This window comes from Euleptes europaea, chromosome 7, assembly GCF_029931775.1.
Source record: "Euleptes europaea isolate rEulEur1 chromosome 7, rEulEur1.hap1, whole genome shotgun sequence".
NCBI lineage: Eukaryota > Metazoa > Chordata > Lepidosauria > Squamata > Sphaerodactylidae > Euleptes > Euleptes europaea.
The window spans coordinates 42839738-42856559 of record NC_079318.1 but is presented as its reverse complement, the minus strand read 5'-3'; the positions used below and the strand labels follow the sequence as shown (position 1 = coordinate 42856559).

The window sequence follows — 16822 nt, the reverse complement described above, 5'->3', positions numbered from 1 at the left end:
GGCATGAAGCAATTTGAAGTGTCCTATCTGTTAGCTGTAACTTGTACACTGTGTTTTCTCATGTGTTAGTTCATTGAAATTAATAGACTTTTTGTTAAAGAACTGCAGTCTTTGTTGTTCACTGGGCTATGAAGGATACATTATCATACCTTAGTTCTTGGCCCTCAATATCTAGGCCCATTAATTCAGGGGTTTTTTTAAAAAAATAAATCAAAACTAAACTAAAAGGGGGAAATGGCCCATTTTAATTTTGAAGCTTGTCACAGTGTTGGGAAAGAGATGCAGTCCACTGGACTGAAGTAAATGCATTAGAGATATGAGGCTGGGAATTACAACTACTCAAAAACCTCTTGAGAGGAACTTATTGCTTTGAATCTGAATAACAGATTTTGTAAATGGATTGGCTGGGGTGATATTTGAAGCATGCCTGTGTGTTGCATATTTCACAGCTCCATTCACTGAACAAGAAAGTTGTGCATCTTTTAAATCACAGGAAGACATCTGCAAGAGATTTCCAAATACAGATCTGTAGTTGAGCAGAGTGATAAAAGTGCCATTAGTTGGGGGTTATGCATTTCAGTAACATGTTGGCTTTCTGGAAATCTTTCCCCTTAAACCTGAAAGAAAATTTTTATGCCTAGAATGCCAGTATGATGGTGCAGATGTGGAACAGTCACTTTTGGAAATATGCCTCTTGTAAACTTGCCTTTTTCCTTACAAGGCTTGTCCTGTGTTTTTTCTTCTTGCTGTGTGATAAAAACAGATGGGTGCTTCTCCAGGAAAGAGTTGGACACCTTGAGAAACCATTTCGGATCTCCTTGGAATATTTTGCTGGTGGGAACGAAAGTGTAGCTGCCATTGATTCGTTTGCCATGAAGAACTGCAGCAGAGGTAAAGGGACTAGCTTTGTTTCATTCTAATATGTGCTGTTGCTTGGGAGGGTATGGGGTGGGAGCAGTAATTTATTGTTCAGTATGTTAAATTTTAAGGCAGTAGAAAGGTTTTGGCACCTTTCCCATTTTAATTTATTGGTCCTAATCCCAAACCACCAATCCAGGTTTTCTTTTTCAGTGGTTCCTAACCGGGCTATCAGCACTAAGAGAAAAATGGTGCTGCTTTGGGGGATTCTTAAATGAGGAAAATTCTTACTGGGATTGCCTGTTCTGATTGCTAGAAAGGGAGAAAAAAGCAGGAAATGTGGTTTTAAACGTTTGTTTCTGAAAAGAAAATACAGAGGGTATGATGACAGTGTTTCTTGGGGGTATTATTACTTGTATTGCCATGGTGCTGCTCAGCTAATACGACCAGCTCACTGTGAGAGATGCTGTACAAATTCAGAAGAAAACCTTTGGTTTCAGATCAAGGGGCACTAGAGTGTCACCAAAATATTGGCTACAATGAAATTCAATTCAATTAAATTTGCATGAAGAATGTTTAGAAAAGCCAACATACTGAAAACCATGTTAGTAGTGGTTAGTGTGTCAGTCTCGGATCCTGGAGAGCCAAGTTTGAATTCCCACTCTGCCAGGGAAGCTTCCTGGGTGACCTTGGGTGAATCAGACACTCTCAGCAAAACGTACCTCACAGAGTTTACTTGTTTACTTCAGTTGTATCCCAGTTTTCTCCCCAATGAGGACCCAAGGCGGCATGTATCATTCTCCATTCCTCTATTTTATCATCACAGCAACCCTGTAAGGTAGGTTAGGCTGAGAGTGGGACTGGCCCATGGTCACCCAGCAAGCTTCCATGGAACAAGTGGAGATTTGAACCCAGGTCTCCCAAACACTAGTCTAACACTCTTAACCACTGCACTAGCTCTTGCTGTGAGGATAAAATGGAGGGGAAAACAATGTAAGCCACTTTGGATCCTTGCTCAAGAGAAAGACGGTGTATAAACAAAGTCAATTAAAAAATAAGCAGGGAGTGTCCAATGATCCCTAAACTGTCTACGCATTTCAGCTACCATGAAATCTGAAGAAAATTGCCAAGCTCCTTCTCAGAAAAAAAATATGTGCTGAATGTCCAAGGAAGCCCAAAGTCTTCTGAAAGATTACCAAACTTTTTCAGGGATGAGTAGCATATCACTAGGTGAAGTCCCAGCTTTCTTTCAGTACAAAAGTCAGGAAGAGTGGTTTATGACTTTGGCTTATTATTGCATAATACGTACTTGGGAAAGTTGTCTCTCATGGCATCTACTATGTTCAAAAAATTCAAGGCGATGTGTGCTGGACTGACGCTAGCCAGGCTTTCTGTTGCCATTCAGCAAACTAGTGTACAGCAACCTTCACTGCCTCTGAAGATGGAGATTTCAAAAAGCCATCATGGCTAATAGCTGTAAATAGACCTCTCCTCCAAGAATTTATCTAGTGGAAGGGGCTCAGTGGAAGGGGCTCAGTGGCAGAGCATCTCCTTGGCATGCAGAAGGTCCCAGGTTCAATCTCCAGCATCTCCAGTTAAAGGGACTAGGCAAGTAGATGATGTGAATGACCTCCACCTGAGACCCTGGAGAGCTGCTGCCAGTCTGAGTAGGCAATACTCACTTTGATGGACCAAGGGTCTGATTCAGTATAAGGCAGCTTCATGTGTTCAAGCTAGTACTCATCATTACATCTTGTGGCAGTGAGTTCCATATGTTTATTATTTGCGGTGTGATGAAGTACATCCTTTTATTTGTCATGTATGTGATGTGCATTGGCTTAATTAGTTGATGCTGAGGGCCTCTTCCTTGCCACGCTGCGTTTGCATTCTCAAATTGCCCATTAGAGCCACTGTTAGCTCTGTTGTGAAAATTACACATAACTAACATAAGTAACATGATTTCACAACCAAGTCAAAAGAGGCTCCATGGAGCAGTTTATGGAAATACAACTATGTGTGGGGGAATGCTGTACCTGCTTCTTCCCATGCAGCACAGTTGCTGATATCTTTATGGGAAATTTTCTAAGTTGTGTTGTCTACCAACAAACATGAGGACTTTGCAGTGTGTAGGGAGGCTCTGAATTCTTGTATTATGGGAAGGGAAGAAAAAGTTCTCTACCTCCACTTTTTCCATAATATTTTATTTATCTATTAACATATTTATACCCTGCCTTTCCTCTTGGCTCAAGGCAGTTACAAGTAATAATAATATGCAGAATGTTATGAACTTCTAGCCAGTCCCGCTCTACTTTGGATTTTTCTAAGATAAAATTCCTAATTCCTCATAAAGAAGGTACCCCAACTCCTTAAGCATGTTGGTTGTCCTTTTCTGCAATTTTTCCAGCTCTAAAACATCCATTTTGACATGAGGTGAGCCTAACTATATGGAGGATTCCAAATGTGGATGTAAGATAGCTTTATACAAAAACATCTTTTTCTCGCAAACCATTTCATGATTATTCTTAGCACCGAATTTGACTTTTTTTTTACTGCTATCATACAGTGCACATTGAACCCACATTTACAATGAGCTGCCTACCACAACCTCAAGATCTCATTCCTGGGTGATCAATGCTTGTTCAGAACCCATCAGTATAGATTTTTTTTGCCCCATTATGTATCGATAAACCCAAACCAAAAATAAATTAAAAAAGAGCTGTTTTGGCTTTTTTCAGGTTTAATTTCGGCCAAATACCAAAAACCGGGAAGCTGAACAAAGCCGGATAGGCGAATCTCGAGTAGCCGAATAGATATTCGGCTTTTTCAGGTTTCAACTATTCCCCTTTGCTCAGATGCCCAGCTCTATGCCTTCTGCCATTTCTCTATCTTTGAGTGGTATTGTTTAGCAGGGGACATTGTCCCCTCCCAGGACCCCATAGTTGGGGCTCTTTTGAGGTAAGGGTCATGTAATTGGAGCCAACTTGGTCTGACCAACTGTCCAGGTATATCACCCAACAGAAGACTAGTCTGCACAGCAGAATGGTCATTTAAAAGACAGGACTTACTCAGTCCTGTCCGGAGGGATATACTTTCCAACTAAAAGCACCAGTTTTAACAGCTGCTGATCAGCTTCTGGTCAAGACATTGGCTGGCTCTGATATCACCACCCTCCTCAGTTCCACATCCCTCCGCCATGAGCCGGATGAACTTACCCAATTAAAAAGAACACACCAAGGAAACGGGCAGCGCATGGTGAGGAAGCCGAAAAGATGTCGCCGCACCTGCCCCGCAACTCCACAGGCAGCCCTGCCGATCTGCTGGGCCCTTTGGGGCATTGGGACAACAGGGTCATCCCCGACCATGCCAGCCTGCCAAAGCCTGCAATCCAGGAGGAAGATGAGCTGAGCCATGAGAATCTCCTCCCTGCTGCCAACCAGCTAGAGCCCTCTGGGGGAGGTGGTGGAGACACGGCACAGCTAAAGATGGGCGGCAGAGCTAGGAACCTACTAGGGCCAACTAGGGCCTTTTTAGCCTTGGGAGGGTGTGGGGCTAGAGGGAGAAAAGTGGGAAAGGGGAGGGACCTAGGCTATAAAAGGAGGCCAAGGCAAAGGCTGAGGGAGCTCCAGGGTAGTCTGAAATAAGACTTACCCTGCAGCAAACAAAGAGTCAAAAGAGGGTTTTCAAGCCAGTACAGTATTTGCTTCCTTAACTGAGGCCAAGGAAGCCCAGCCTAGGAAGGGGATCTGGAGGCAGTGGGACATATGGCCAAAGGAGGGAACCTTGAATTGCCTCACAGTTCCCTAGTTCCATTTGGGAGCATTCAATCAATGTTGAATGCAGGCAAAAGCAAATGGGTAGGTACAGAAAACAGAGTATTATGGAATTTTGACAATTCATGTAAAAACCATTTACAATGAACTAATTATATTATGACTCCAAGACTTCCAACAGAAAAGTTTAATGTGTTTTTTAGCAAGAGATTTTTCTTGCTCCATTGAATGCCTGTGTTTGATAAAAAAATATCAACGAAGTAAAATGTTGGATGCATTGGAGTGGGTTGCTACCAGTATGCTGACAGCATGGAATGCTGCTGTCTCTGTTGGCTTGACAAGACCTAAAGCTGTGTTTGGTTAACTAGCACACATCTATGGGCACCATGAGGTCAGAGAAACACTTTCTGTAGTGGTTGCTGGCAACTTGTTATAGACCCAAGCTGGAAATTCAGAGGGGAAAGCTTCTACTGTGGAAAGAGCAGAAGGTTCCTTTTGTTTGCCCTGGCAGAAGAAGGCCTGAATGCATGCTAGTAAGTGCTGAGTAAATAGCTCAACAAAAAACTGGAAGCCATTTGCCAGCGAGCACAGTCCAAGGAAGGTGGAAAACCTTTTTAATTTAGTCCAGTGTGTGTAGTTTCAAGGTTTACCAGTTAGTTGTGGAATAGTGAAGGTAAAGCAAGAGAGGAGACGGAGCTCCTGTTAAGCTCTTGAATGGAGACCAGCTGTGAAATTATATTGATGATGCAGAGCTCAGCCACTTAATTTCAGGACTGTGCTGAAAGTTTAGGTGGATCTTTTGAAGGCCTGAAAGTTTCTGATTCATTATCTGTTCTGTCTTTGCTATTGTTTTCAGATGCTCTTTTACCTTTCAGCTACAGTTTTGGCCCTTCCCTCTCCACAGCTGTCCTAGCCAATCAGGAATCATGCAATAAATACAATGGCACTCCACGCAGGCACTCAGATTCAGCTGTGATAATGTCATAAAATCAATCCAAAATGAGGACAATGCTTCCTTCATTCTGAATGGGGAAATACTCATCCATATTAACTAGCCCTCTTCACATGAAAAATCATTGAGAAGAGTGGTGATTTTTAAAGAGGAGAAATTATTCCTGTAAAGCACACAGCCTTATTTGTTTATTTTTTTACTTTATACCCTGCCTTTCTCCCCAATGGGAAACCCAAAGCTACTCACATTATTATTCTTTCCTTCATTTATTCTCACAACAACTCTGTGAGGTAGGTTAGGCTGAGAGTATATGACTCGTCCAAGGTCACCCATCAGGCTTCCATGGCACAACTGAGGATTCAAACCTGGGTCCCAACCAGGGGTCTTAATTCATGGATGACTGTAGTGGTTGGGCAGGTTCATAAGGAGCAGGAGGTTCTTCAGATATGTTGGTCCCAAATCATACAGGGCTTTAAAAGTCAAAACTATTACCTTGAATTGTGATTGGAAACAAATTGGGATCCAGTGTGGATGGACCAAGACTGGAGAGATATGGTCCCAATGACCCAGTCCAGTCAACATCTTGGCTGCAACAGCCAATCAAGGTCTCTATAGGTTTCACAAGGTCTATGTTACATCTTCATCATTGCTGAGATAAACACCATCCTTTTCTTAAAAATAGTGGGGTGGATCCTACCCCATCCTCTTGCTCCACTGAGCAGAGTTTGAAGCCTTCCTCCAGCCTAAGCAGCTTTTCTCTACCTTAAGTGGCTCTTCCTTCAATGGAAGAAACACTTAAATGGGAGGAATGTTTCTTGGAAGATGGTTGGATCTTCCCTAACATGTAGCATCTAAAGGTTTTTGAGGCATCCGGCCATTAATGCATGGTATAGCTCTAAGCAGAGTCCTTGAAGTCCAAGGTATAACTGTGCTTAGGATTGCACTGGCAAAGTCAGAAGAAAAATGTTTTATTGAACAAATGTTTACAATCAAATGTAATGCTTTCTATCCCATAAGAGTCTTCTGCCAGCAGAAGTTAAATGCGGACATTGTACTCAGCAACAAATGAAAAGTAAAAGCCCAGTAAAAGGCATTGTCTTCCTTACTTTGTATTTCCCCCCCTACCATTTTGTAACAAGCTGCCCACTAATACATGAACCCAAAGCAAAAAATTTACTAACCATTTCTCTGCCATTGTAATTTGTAATTGGCATTATTAACAGCCACCCAATAATTTGCCCATTCCACAAGTACAGTAATTGGTACAGCAATATTTAGTAATTGATGGCAATTTCATGTAATAAAAGCTGAGTTCATTTCCTGAATAATGTATTGACTTATTAATGGCATTTAATGGGTTTCTTTCTAATACTTTCTTTCATTTGTTGAGTAATTAATTTACTAAATTATTTCACCCCAAAATCTTAATTAAATTAAAGTGCCTAGTAATATGCACAATCAAATGACAAGTAATTGTTTTTTATTCCCTTAACATCAGTCAATTGAACACGGCTAAGCAGGGGATTTAACCCAAAAAAAAGAGTGGGAGAAAAGAGCCCCAGCGCTCGTCGCATTTAGTGGTATGGCATGTCTGATAAAAAGCATCTTTTCTCATACTCAGCAGGTCTGAGAAGAAGCAATTAGCTTTAGGATTTCATGCTTAAAAGTGCAACTGGAAAAGCACGGTTTAGCGTTGTTTTATAAAGTTAACATCTGAAATTACTCAGCGGTAATCCTGTTAATTGGCACGCGGCTTTCAAAGTCTCTCCAAGCAGGCAAAGCTCCCCTCTGTTGGCCCACCAGCAGCTGTCAAGGCTGCTCTGCAGGAAGATTTTCACAGCACAGCAAGTGCAGCAGTGGGGGTTCGGGGAGCCACTAATAGCCCCCCTTCCATAGCAATCCATGGCCCCTCCCCCTGTATTTCTCCCTGTGTGGTCCTGCTTGTCATGCGTAGGATGTCCCTTCAATTAAAATTATTTAAGCGTCTCTCCTCCCCTTCCCAGCAGCAACAATGTGGATCCGTAGGATGGGGCTCTGTATCGATTAACTATGCATTTGAAATTCGGAGGCCAGTTAATGATCTGAGCTACTGCAGGGCAGACAGGGAGCAGGAGAGATCTTGTTTGTTCCATCAGAATCCTGAACCTTCCAGCGTGTCATTTAGCTTTGAGTGCTCTCTGTTCTGCATGAAAGTTTGACTGCGCTACCCACCATTCCACAGCAAAATCCCAGTGGTTGGCTTCTGGGTGGCTATCTTCATAGGAACCCTACTTCTGTTTATTTTGAAAGACATGGCAAATGCTCTTCATCATGACTCTATGAAAACTTTACACTGCAGCTCTATGAATAGGACATTGCTATGGAAACAGCTTCAGAAGATGTATATCCTTTTCATCTGTATGTGATTATTGATTCATCTTCAGTTTAAATGCAAATACACACGAATTCAACATTATCAGAAGTCAGTTCCAAAATACGTTGTCATTAGGATTGCCAAGCTCCAGGTGGTGGCTGGAGATCTCCCACTATTACAACAGATCTCCAGCAGATAGAGATCAGTTCACCTGGCGAAAGTGGCCGCTTTGGCAATTCGAGTGTCTGGCATTGAAGTCCTTCCCCTCTCCAAACCCCACCCTCCTCAGGCTCTGCCCTCAAAATCTCCAGGTATTTCCCAACCCAGAGCTGGCAACCCTAGTTGTAATATAGTCCTGGACTCCAGGTCTCATTTAATTATGCCTCACAGTTTCTCCATTTCTGAATCAACATGCATCCCTCTTGGTCTTCTCTTATATATAATGCATTTTTAAAAGGGAAACTGTGTTCTTACTATGCCACACCTGTGCACAGATGAATTAAACCAAACTTTAAAATTCAGAATATTAATAACCTACAGAAATCTTAGAGCCGCAAGGTACTAAAAGCTTCCTTAGAGAAATGGGTGCTTTTTCTAACCTGCTTTACCTCAGTGGAAATCAAAGGTTATCAGAGCCATAAAGGATCTCTTCTTCTCCCCCTTAAATCACTACATATGATTTTAATTTTGTACTTGCCCTTAAATTAAAGTCTATTCTAACAGAAAAGCTGTTGATTCAATGTAAGGAGATGAACTCCCTTATCTTCCTTCTCGGCACCAAATTTATTTTTATTACCATTAATTGGGGCCATTTAGTTTTTGCAGCGTTTTAACTGCTTGGATTTACTGAAATTGTAGAGCAGCAATACCTCACACAGCGAGAGGTTATTTCAAGCCCCAAACATTGCTCCAACTTAATAAGAAAGCTCTGTGCAAGAAAGCAGTTTGCAAATGGATTACAGTCTAGTTTCGTTTTTTAATTATTGTATCCTGAAAAGATTATGAGTTTTAAATAAACTATAGACCAGAAACCTAACCTAGAAATATTCAGCAAGGCTGGGATATTCTAAAATAATGTCTAATTCAGACAAATGAGTACAAACTTAAAATTAAAACGGTGTGGAGATTCTTTATATGATACTTGGTATGCTTGTGTCCAGTCGAACCCAGATTTGTTCGTTTCATCACACCCTGATGTTGTGCTGGAATTGGCAGAGCTGTGTGTTGATCTTTATGCCACCATTACATTTACAAAAAGCTACTCTGTGTTGCCGGTCCTGGAAGATTTCACTGGGGCATTCTGCATGCTACAGATTAGATTTCGTTTCAGAGTATAAAGAATGAACCCAGATTGAAAACTGAAAGAGAAAGATCTGGTGAAATCTGTATAGTCAGTTACACTAATAAACTCAGAAATCAGTTCCTGTCAGTGTGTTTGGTGACTTTTCGAAGGCCTGCTGGCCACATTATATTTTCAACCCAGAAGCACTCCCAAAACTTATTTCTGCATCTTTAAATGTTGCAGAGGTATTGTTAATGTGTGATAATAATATCGTCACTGTGAGTCATTCTTGGAGATGGTAAGAGATCACAGGAGTGTTCTCAAGGATGGAGTGAGAAATAGGATTTGTGCATTTTTGGTTTTATAATCCATCTATGTTGTAATATTGAGCTCTGTGGTGTGGTTAATATTTTACTTACTAGGAGTATCTGGCTCTCTTGGTATGAGAATCTAAGGTGTTCACCTTATGTGAATGTTCCATTGTCATTAAGGCAGTATTATTTATTTATTTATTTACACTATGTCTATGGTTCACCCCATTTTTTCATGTTGTTTTTAGACACAAGGTTGATTAGCAGAGGGCATTCCCATAAACAGAATCTCAAAGTAACTCAGACTTTTGAAGCGCTCGGATCTCCCTTTTGGAAATGTTTCTGCTTTGTTTTGTTTTAAATATGGGGATTGAAAACTGAAAAGTTAAAAAATGTGCCTGATAATAAACCAGTGGTATTTCTAGGTCCAAGAAGAGTGAGTTAATTCTCTTTTCACAACTCCTTTAATTAGCTCCCTACCATTACAGAGTTTGTTATCAGCAGTGTGGCAGTTCTCCATCACTTATTCCACAGACACTGACAAAAATGATAAACTGAAGTATGTGCATATAAGGAGGAAGCCATCAAATATTATGAAATTAAACTATGAAAATGGTGGACTATGAAGATGAACTGTGAAAATGGTAGTAGATCATGATGGGTAGCCGTAGGAGGCCAGGAAGGGGCTGCGCCAGCATCAGTGGCACGGGCTGCAGTACCCATGCCACTTACGCCATCAGAGTGGCATGGATGTTGACCAGGGGAGCCGGACACTATCTTCTCAGTGCTGCTGCAGCAGCGACAGCCAGAGACTCCGGCTAGGCCTTCCACCGGCGTACCTCTGGCACAAAGCTCCATGCCGGTGTGCTGGGGGACATTCCCAGGGCATGCCGGGGAGCGGAGCTGGCAATAGGCAGCTTCCTGACCCCTTTCGCCCCAGGTACGCCGACGGAAAGTACAGCACTGTACTGTGCCAGCTTTTTGCTGGTGCAGCCTCACTGTTTTCAATGGGGCAAAATGCCCCATTGAAAAAACAGAAACTTTCAAAAAGCTTTTTAAAGTCTTTCAGTGGCCAGGGAATGGCTTTGGAGGCGCCGCGGCGGTGCCTCACTCATGCTGTCCCTGGCTGCCGAAGGATCAGGAATGGGCTGTTTGTCTGTAGCAGTAGAAAAGAGCAAGAGTCCAGTAGCGCCTTAAAGACTAACAAAATTTCTGGCAAGGTATGAGCTTTCATGAGCCACAGCTCACTTCTCACTTCACCGCTCCCTGCCAGAAATTTTGTTAATCTTTAATTTTTATTTATTTATTTATTATTTCAATTTAATACCCCACTCTCCCCGGCCAAAACCAGGCTCAGAGTGGCTTACAAGGAAAAAGTATCCCATTTAGTCAATAAAAACTATTAAAACAGCATTTAAAACAGCCCTATAAAAGTATGTAAACCAGATATCCTAAACTTACTTAAGGTGCCTCTAGTGTGTAAAATATAAATTTCAGTTACAATTAGGCAAGCAGATGGAGCTAATCCCAGTTTGATATAGGGAAGTATAACAGCGGTGAGGGTTAGGGAGGCTAGCAATCATATATAGGGAGCCATAGCTGGCCTCAACCATAAGCCTGGCAGAATAGCTCTGTTTTACCATACTCTGCCCTCACCTGGAAAATATTCCTGTAATCCTAACCAAACAAAACACAGTATTCCTGTTAACCCCTCAAACAAGTCAAAGACATGGCGAGAAGCTCCATGGTGCTAATGGACTCTTGCTCGTTTCTATGAAAATGGTAGGAAAATGTTCAAGTAGCATAATATTATTATGGCTCCCAAGCATGTGTATTCATACAGGTTTCTGGATACTAGACAATAAATGGTTGCAGCATGGCATGGGAGGGAAGAGAGCCAGACAGAGTGAGAGAATATTACAATTAGGTGTTTGAAGAATTGAGCATGGGTGAGAAATAAAACAGTAACACTGGATGAGAGAGGAAAGGAGGGGAAATAAAAATGAGCTATAGAAATCAAGTAATTGTGGAGCAGTTAAAAGTGAAAAGAGGTTGACAAGTTAGGAGGATTTAGGCTGGGCAAGAATTACATTTATTAATGAAGTAAATTAGGCCAAGGGGCTAATCAAATAGTCGAGTCTGGAAAAGCATTACTAAATAAATGGGCAGCTGACTGAATAGATGGAGGACCACATAAACAAACAGTTGATCGGTCAGTTAATTAAACCAAATGATTAAACACAAAGGTAATCAATCAGTGTGTAAAAAGTGATTAAATGAAAGAACAGATGCACAGACAGAGAAAGGAGGTGATCACATGAAAACTGGTACATTATGTTTGGAAGAGTTCAATTAAATCAGAAAAGAGGGTCATTACAAAGTTGGATTGCAGAATGATAAATGAGCCTTGGAAGGATAAGGAGTGATAGTTGCTAGAAAGAGCCCGGATTGTGGGGAGCAAGGGGCAGTGCTAAAACAAATGTAAACCCTGGGGGGGGGGAACGAGTGATCCTCTGTCTAGCCAATGTGATATAGAATTGGCTACTTCTATTTCTTACTGTTCAAATTATTGGTGAATAATAAGCGAAAAATTGAGGAAATGGAATAATAGTCATCACATTTTATAGGAGGTATAATTCCATAGTAAAAGTTTGTGTGTGTAAAGTGCCGTCACATCACAGCCGACTTATGGCAACCCTGTAGGCAAGAGACTATCAGAGGTGGTCTGCCATTGCTTTCCTCTGCACAACAACCCTGGCATTCCTTGGTGGTCTCCCATCCAATTACTAACCAGCTTCTGAGATCTGATGAGTCAGGCTAGCCTGGGCCATCCAGGTCAGGGCAGTAAAAAGGATGGTTTGCATATATGAAATTCTGGGGTTCACCAGCTGTTGCTGGGCTTGATATCCAAGCTTCCCCCCCCCCCGTTCAGTGTGTGGCCTCTGGGCAGTCATCCACTTTAGATCCCATTGTTGTATTTGTGAAGGCAGGGTTGTCCTCACCACCTAGGGTTGCCAGCTCCAGGTTGGGAAATACCTGGAGGTTTTAGAGGTAGAGACTGATGGGGGGGGGGGGGTTGGGGGAGGGGAGTGACTTCAATGGGGTATAATGCCACAGAGTTCACCTTCCAAAGCAGCCATTTTCTCCAGGTGGGCTGATCTCTGTCACCTGGTGATCAGTTGTAATAGCAGGGGAGCTGCTGCCTCTTTCTGAGACTCTCCTCCTGCCCAAAGCTTTGTCCCCAGAAGAAGACCCCTCCCCTCCACCCCCAATTTCAGCAGCAGGGGAGGATGGGTCCTGCTCACCCACCCACAGCCAATGCTGCTGCCTCAGCGAACGTTTCAGTGGCTTTGGGGACAACGGAGCTTCCCCTGCCACTCTGTGCACCTGCAGTGAGGCTGCTTCCATGATGGGTGGGGAAAAGGCCCCTGTGGCATCCTAGGAGCCTGGATGCTGTTTGTGGGGTTACCACGGGACAAGTGCTTACATGTCCAACTATCTTCCATCCTGCTCCCAGCCTCAGCCATACTGGCAATAGGGGAAGCTGCACCTTACTTCCCTCCTCCTGTTTGGCCATGCTGCCAGGCCCACCACAGCTCCCGGGCACCCCTTGCCCACACCAACAGCAACACTGCCAAGCCCGCCAAAGCTACCAGCCACACATACTCTCCATCGTCAGCAAAGCAGCTGGTCCCTCCGCAGCTCCCAGCTACCCCCACACACGTCACTGACAGTGACGTGGCTGGCCTGCCAAAAGAGGAGGAGGTAGGTGCACTGTCTGCCCATGTGCAAACAATGTTTTTGTTTTTAGGGGAGATTTAAACCCCCCCCCCCCGCATGCAATTTTTAACGATTTCAGATTTTTCTACAAACCTGGGAGTTCCCCCAAATTTGGAGAAAAATTTCCTTTCTCTCTGAGGGCCCAATCTGTGGATTTGGATATCCACAGATCTGCTCATTTTTGAGAAATAGATCTATAGATAATGGGAATTGTGTACAAACGGTGAACTGCTTTCCTACTCCCCTACCCATCACCATAATGATTTCATATAAGGATTTTGCTAACCTTACTGTGAGGATAATACAGAATAAATGAATGTCTTTGAAAATTCATTGTTCCTAAGGTGTTACTATTATTGCTATTGTTGATTTATATGAAGCAACTAGTAATGCCTGAGGGACTGGATAATAAAGCATGTATAATGGTCATGCAAATCGCATTAATGAATCTTAAGGCAGAGAATCTGAGCTCTGAAAGATCAGTGAAATCAAAGGAATAAATTCCTATCATGGAGACAAACTGCTCATCCCATATTTTTCATAGTGCCCTTTAGTAAGATGCCATAAATATCTCAGCTTGAACCTTGCAAAAATGATTAGCTGTCTTTTGTTTAGTTAGAGAAAGAGTTGTTTAGACAAAATTGTTGTTCAAGATGCTGTAGCAAGCCCCTGTCATTCAACCTTCTTCTCCTCTTCTCTCCACTGCTCAATTAATTTGCTGTTGCTGCACGCTGACAACCCAAGGCACTTGCTACGCATGCCCACCCCTCCCTCTTCTTGAGACATGGAACTACCTAGGGTTGTGCCAGGTCCCTCTTCGCCACCTGCGGGAAGTTTTTGGGGCAGAGCCTGAGGAGGGTGGGGTTTGGGGAAGGGAGGGACTTCAATGCCATAGAGTCCTATTGCCAAAGCAGCCATTTTCTCCAGGTGAACTGATCTCTGTCGGCTGGAAATCAGTTGTAATAGCAGGAGATCTCCAGCTAGCACCCGGTGGTTGGCAACCCTAGAACTACCAGGGCCCCTGTCAAGCCCTGCAAATCATAGGTAGGCATTTATCAGGGCAGTGCAGAACTGTGGGGATATGTGCAGCCCTATTCTCAGAGGGGAGAAGACACAGATATCAGTGCCATCTTTAAAAGACATATTGGTTAGTGTAGAGCAATGTCAGCTGTTTGAGAAGCTCTGTGTGTGTTTTCTGTCTTTAAAGACTGAAGAAAGAGACAATATACAGTTCTCATAATGTATGAGCAGTATTGAACAGCTAGGACAGGCAGCTGGGATAGTCCTGCTGAGTAGAAGCTTGAAAGGCAGGTGCAAGCAAGCACTGCTTGCCTAGATGCAGTTGCTACTTGACAAGACAACCTGGCAAGTGGTGACCATAACGCTGACTGAATAGACATGCAAATATGAACCAAATAGCTGAACAAGAAGTTTATCAATTAAGCATTATTTTCCAGTGGTACATAGTCAAAATCTTTCATTCTTTAATAACTTTTTAATACCAAAGTGTTAAGAATAATCAAGATGTATTAAGTATCTTTTAAACATATTTCAACCATTCATTCATAACTCACAATCAGGGTAGTTAAAGTGGCAAAAGGTTGACCCCCCACCCCTCAGACATCTACTGGAACACTTTCCCATGGTGTACTCCCTAATAACCATTATGGATTTTTAAAGTATGGGACCAAGAACAGTAGTTATCCCAGATTAATCAATCCGGACTGAAAGTCTATGATTTTAGCCACCCACTTTCAAGGCAGAAAGGCCAAACTAAGCAGAATGAGCACTATAACAACCCATTACAGTTCTTTTTGGGGTCAGAATTAATGACGGAAGAATTCCACCATGAGAGACTTTCTGCTGTATTGATCTTTGCAAGTGTCTTGGCCTCCTCGCAATCTCCCTGTTCTCTCTTTTATAACTAACTTTGCCTTGAGCAACCTGTGCAGCTTGTGTGGCCTCGTCAGCTTATTACTTCTGGCAGATTCAGGCTCTTGCTCATTCCACCTCAGTCTGGGTCAGGCAGTTCTTCTTGCTCATGATGGGTATCCTTCCCTTTGGTTTTTGGTCATAAAGCTCCATTGACTGTCCTAATCGTATCACAGAACCCTCGAGGCAGCTATATATTCCAGCCAAACAGCCTCACTCTTATTTATTGGCTTGTGACGTTCTCGTGACCTCATGTAGCAACCTTTAAAATAGCAGCTTAAAATACCATATCCATCTAGTATGTTTTTTTGTGTTCTTCTTAATGCGTCAAAAGAAAATAACTGCCCCTATATCAGATATACTCTTAACATGTTTAGGCACTATAATAAAAATAAAAATAATAAAAGATATAGCATTTATAATTCCCAGGAGACAACTACTTTCGGGCAACATCAGGGGAAGACCTGTGCTTCTACACCCTGTTGTTGGACCTCCAGAGGAACAAGTTGGCCACTATAGGAGACAGGATACTGGACTGCAGGGACCATTGGTCTGATCCAGCAGGACTCTTCTTATTTTCTTATATTCTTACCCAGTATGCAAAGTAATTAAGACCAGTAGGATTAAAGACCAGTGGGAAGTAATTAAGTCAGTGGGATTAAATCTGTTTAACACATAATTTAACTGCCTTTCCTTGGGGATTGTTTGTCCATTCAAAACACTTTTTTCAATTCTTACCTCATTCATTTCAAGAATAGTCTTGGATGGCGTTATTACTCCCATTTTACAGAAATAAAATCTCCTGCCCTCATGAACTTTCTGTCCTGCTCCTCCCCTATTATTTATAGAACCTTTTTGATAGGCCAAACATCTGGATTCAAGAGAGTTAATGAAACATCCTTCAAGTATTCAGTATGTTCAGGTTATGGTACTTCAAAACCAAATGACTGAACTTCCCTTGGGAATGCTACAATACCTCCATTAAGGAGATGCCAGAGATAGATATGATCATTTTAACTCAAGTACTCCATGGCTTCTTAAATTTCCCAACAAGCCCTCCTCAAAGGCTAAAACAGCCCTTTCTAGGGCTCTGCCCCCTCCCTCTGCCTTTTGCTGACAAAAACCAAGGCCTGAAGGCCATGTGGTTGCCTAACAATTGCCACTGAGGGCATTAGTTTCTTAAAGCTACAGATGATGCTTGTATTATTTTGTGATGTTTTAACCCCAAAGGTTTTTTGTATGTTTGTTTTAGATTTCAGATTTTTCTGCAGATTTAAGGCCTTTCTCCGGTTCACAGAAAGATCTGTCTTGTCTGTTCATGGTCCAATCTCTGGATTTAAGTATTCACAAATTTGGCCATGTTGAAAATCAGATATATTGATGTTGAGGCAAACCTCTCGATTCAGACTGCTCAGGAATTGTACCACATAATGTCTGCATGTTACAACTATGACAGCTGGTATGATTTAAGTATGAACTAGAGTAACCATGAAGGATAATCAAAAGGGTTTGCAGGGGTTGGTTGAAGTATGCATCAATAACATTAGGAATGAAAGCTGTGTGTAATGGCCAGCTGCTCTAAAG

The 16822-nt window shown here is 42.3% G+C and overlaps 1 protein-coding gene across 1 annotated transcript in view; it reads left to right on the top strand.

Annotated features, from left to right (window-relative positions):
- The window catches only part of ALK (ALK receptor tyrosine kinase), a 665036-nt gene that overhangs the window by 464984 nt on the left and 183230 nt on the right, over positions 1 to 16822 (top strand). The window contains 1 exon segment of the mRNA XM_056852389.1: positions 764 to 891. Within this exon segment, the coding sequence (XP_056708367.1) occupies positions 764 to 891 (128 nt within the window).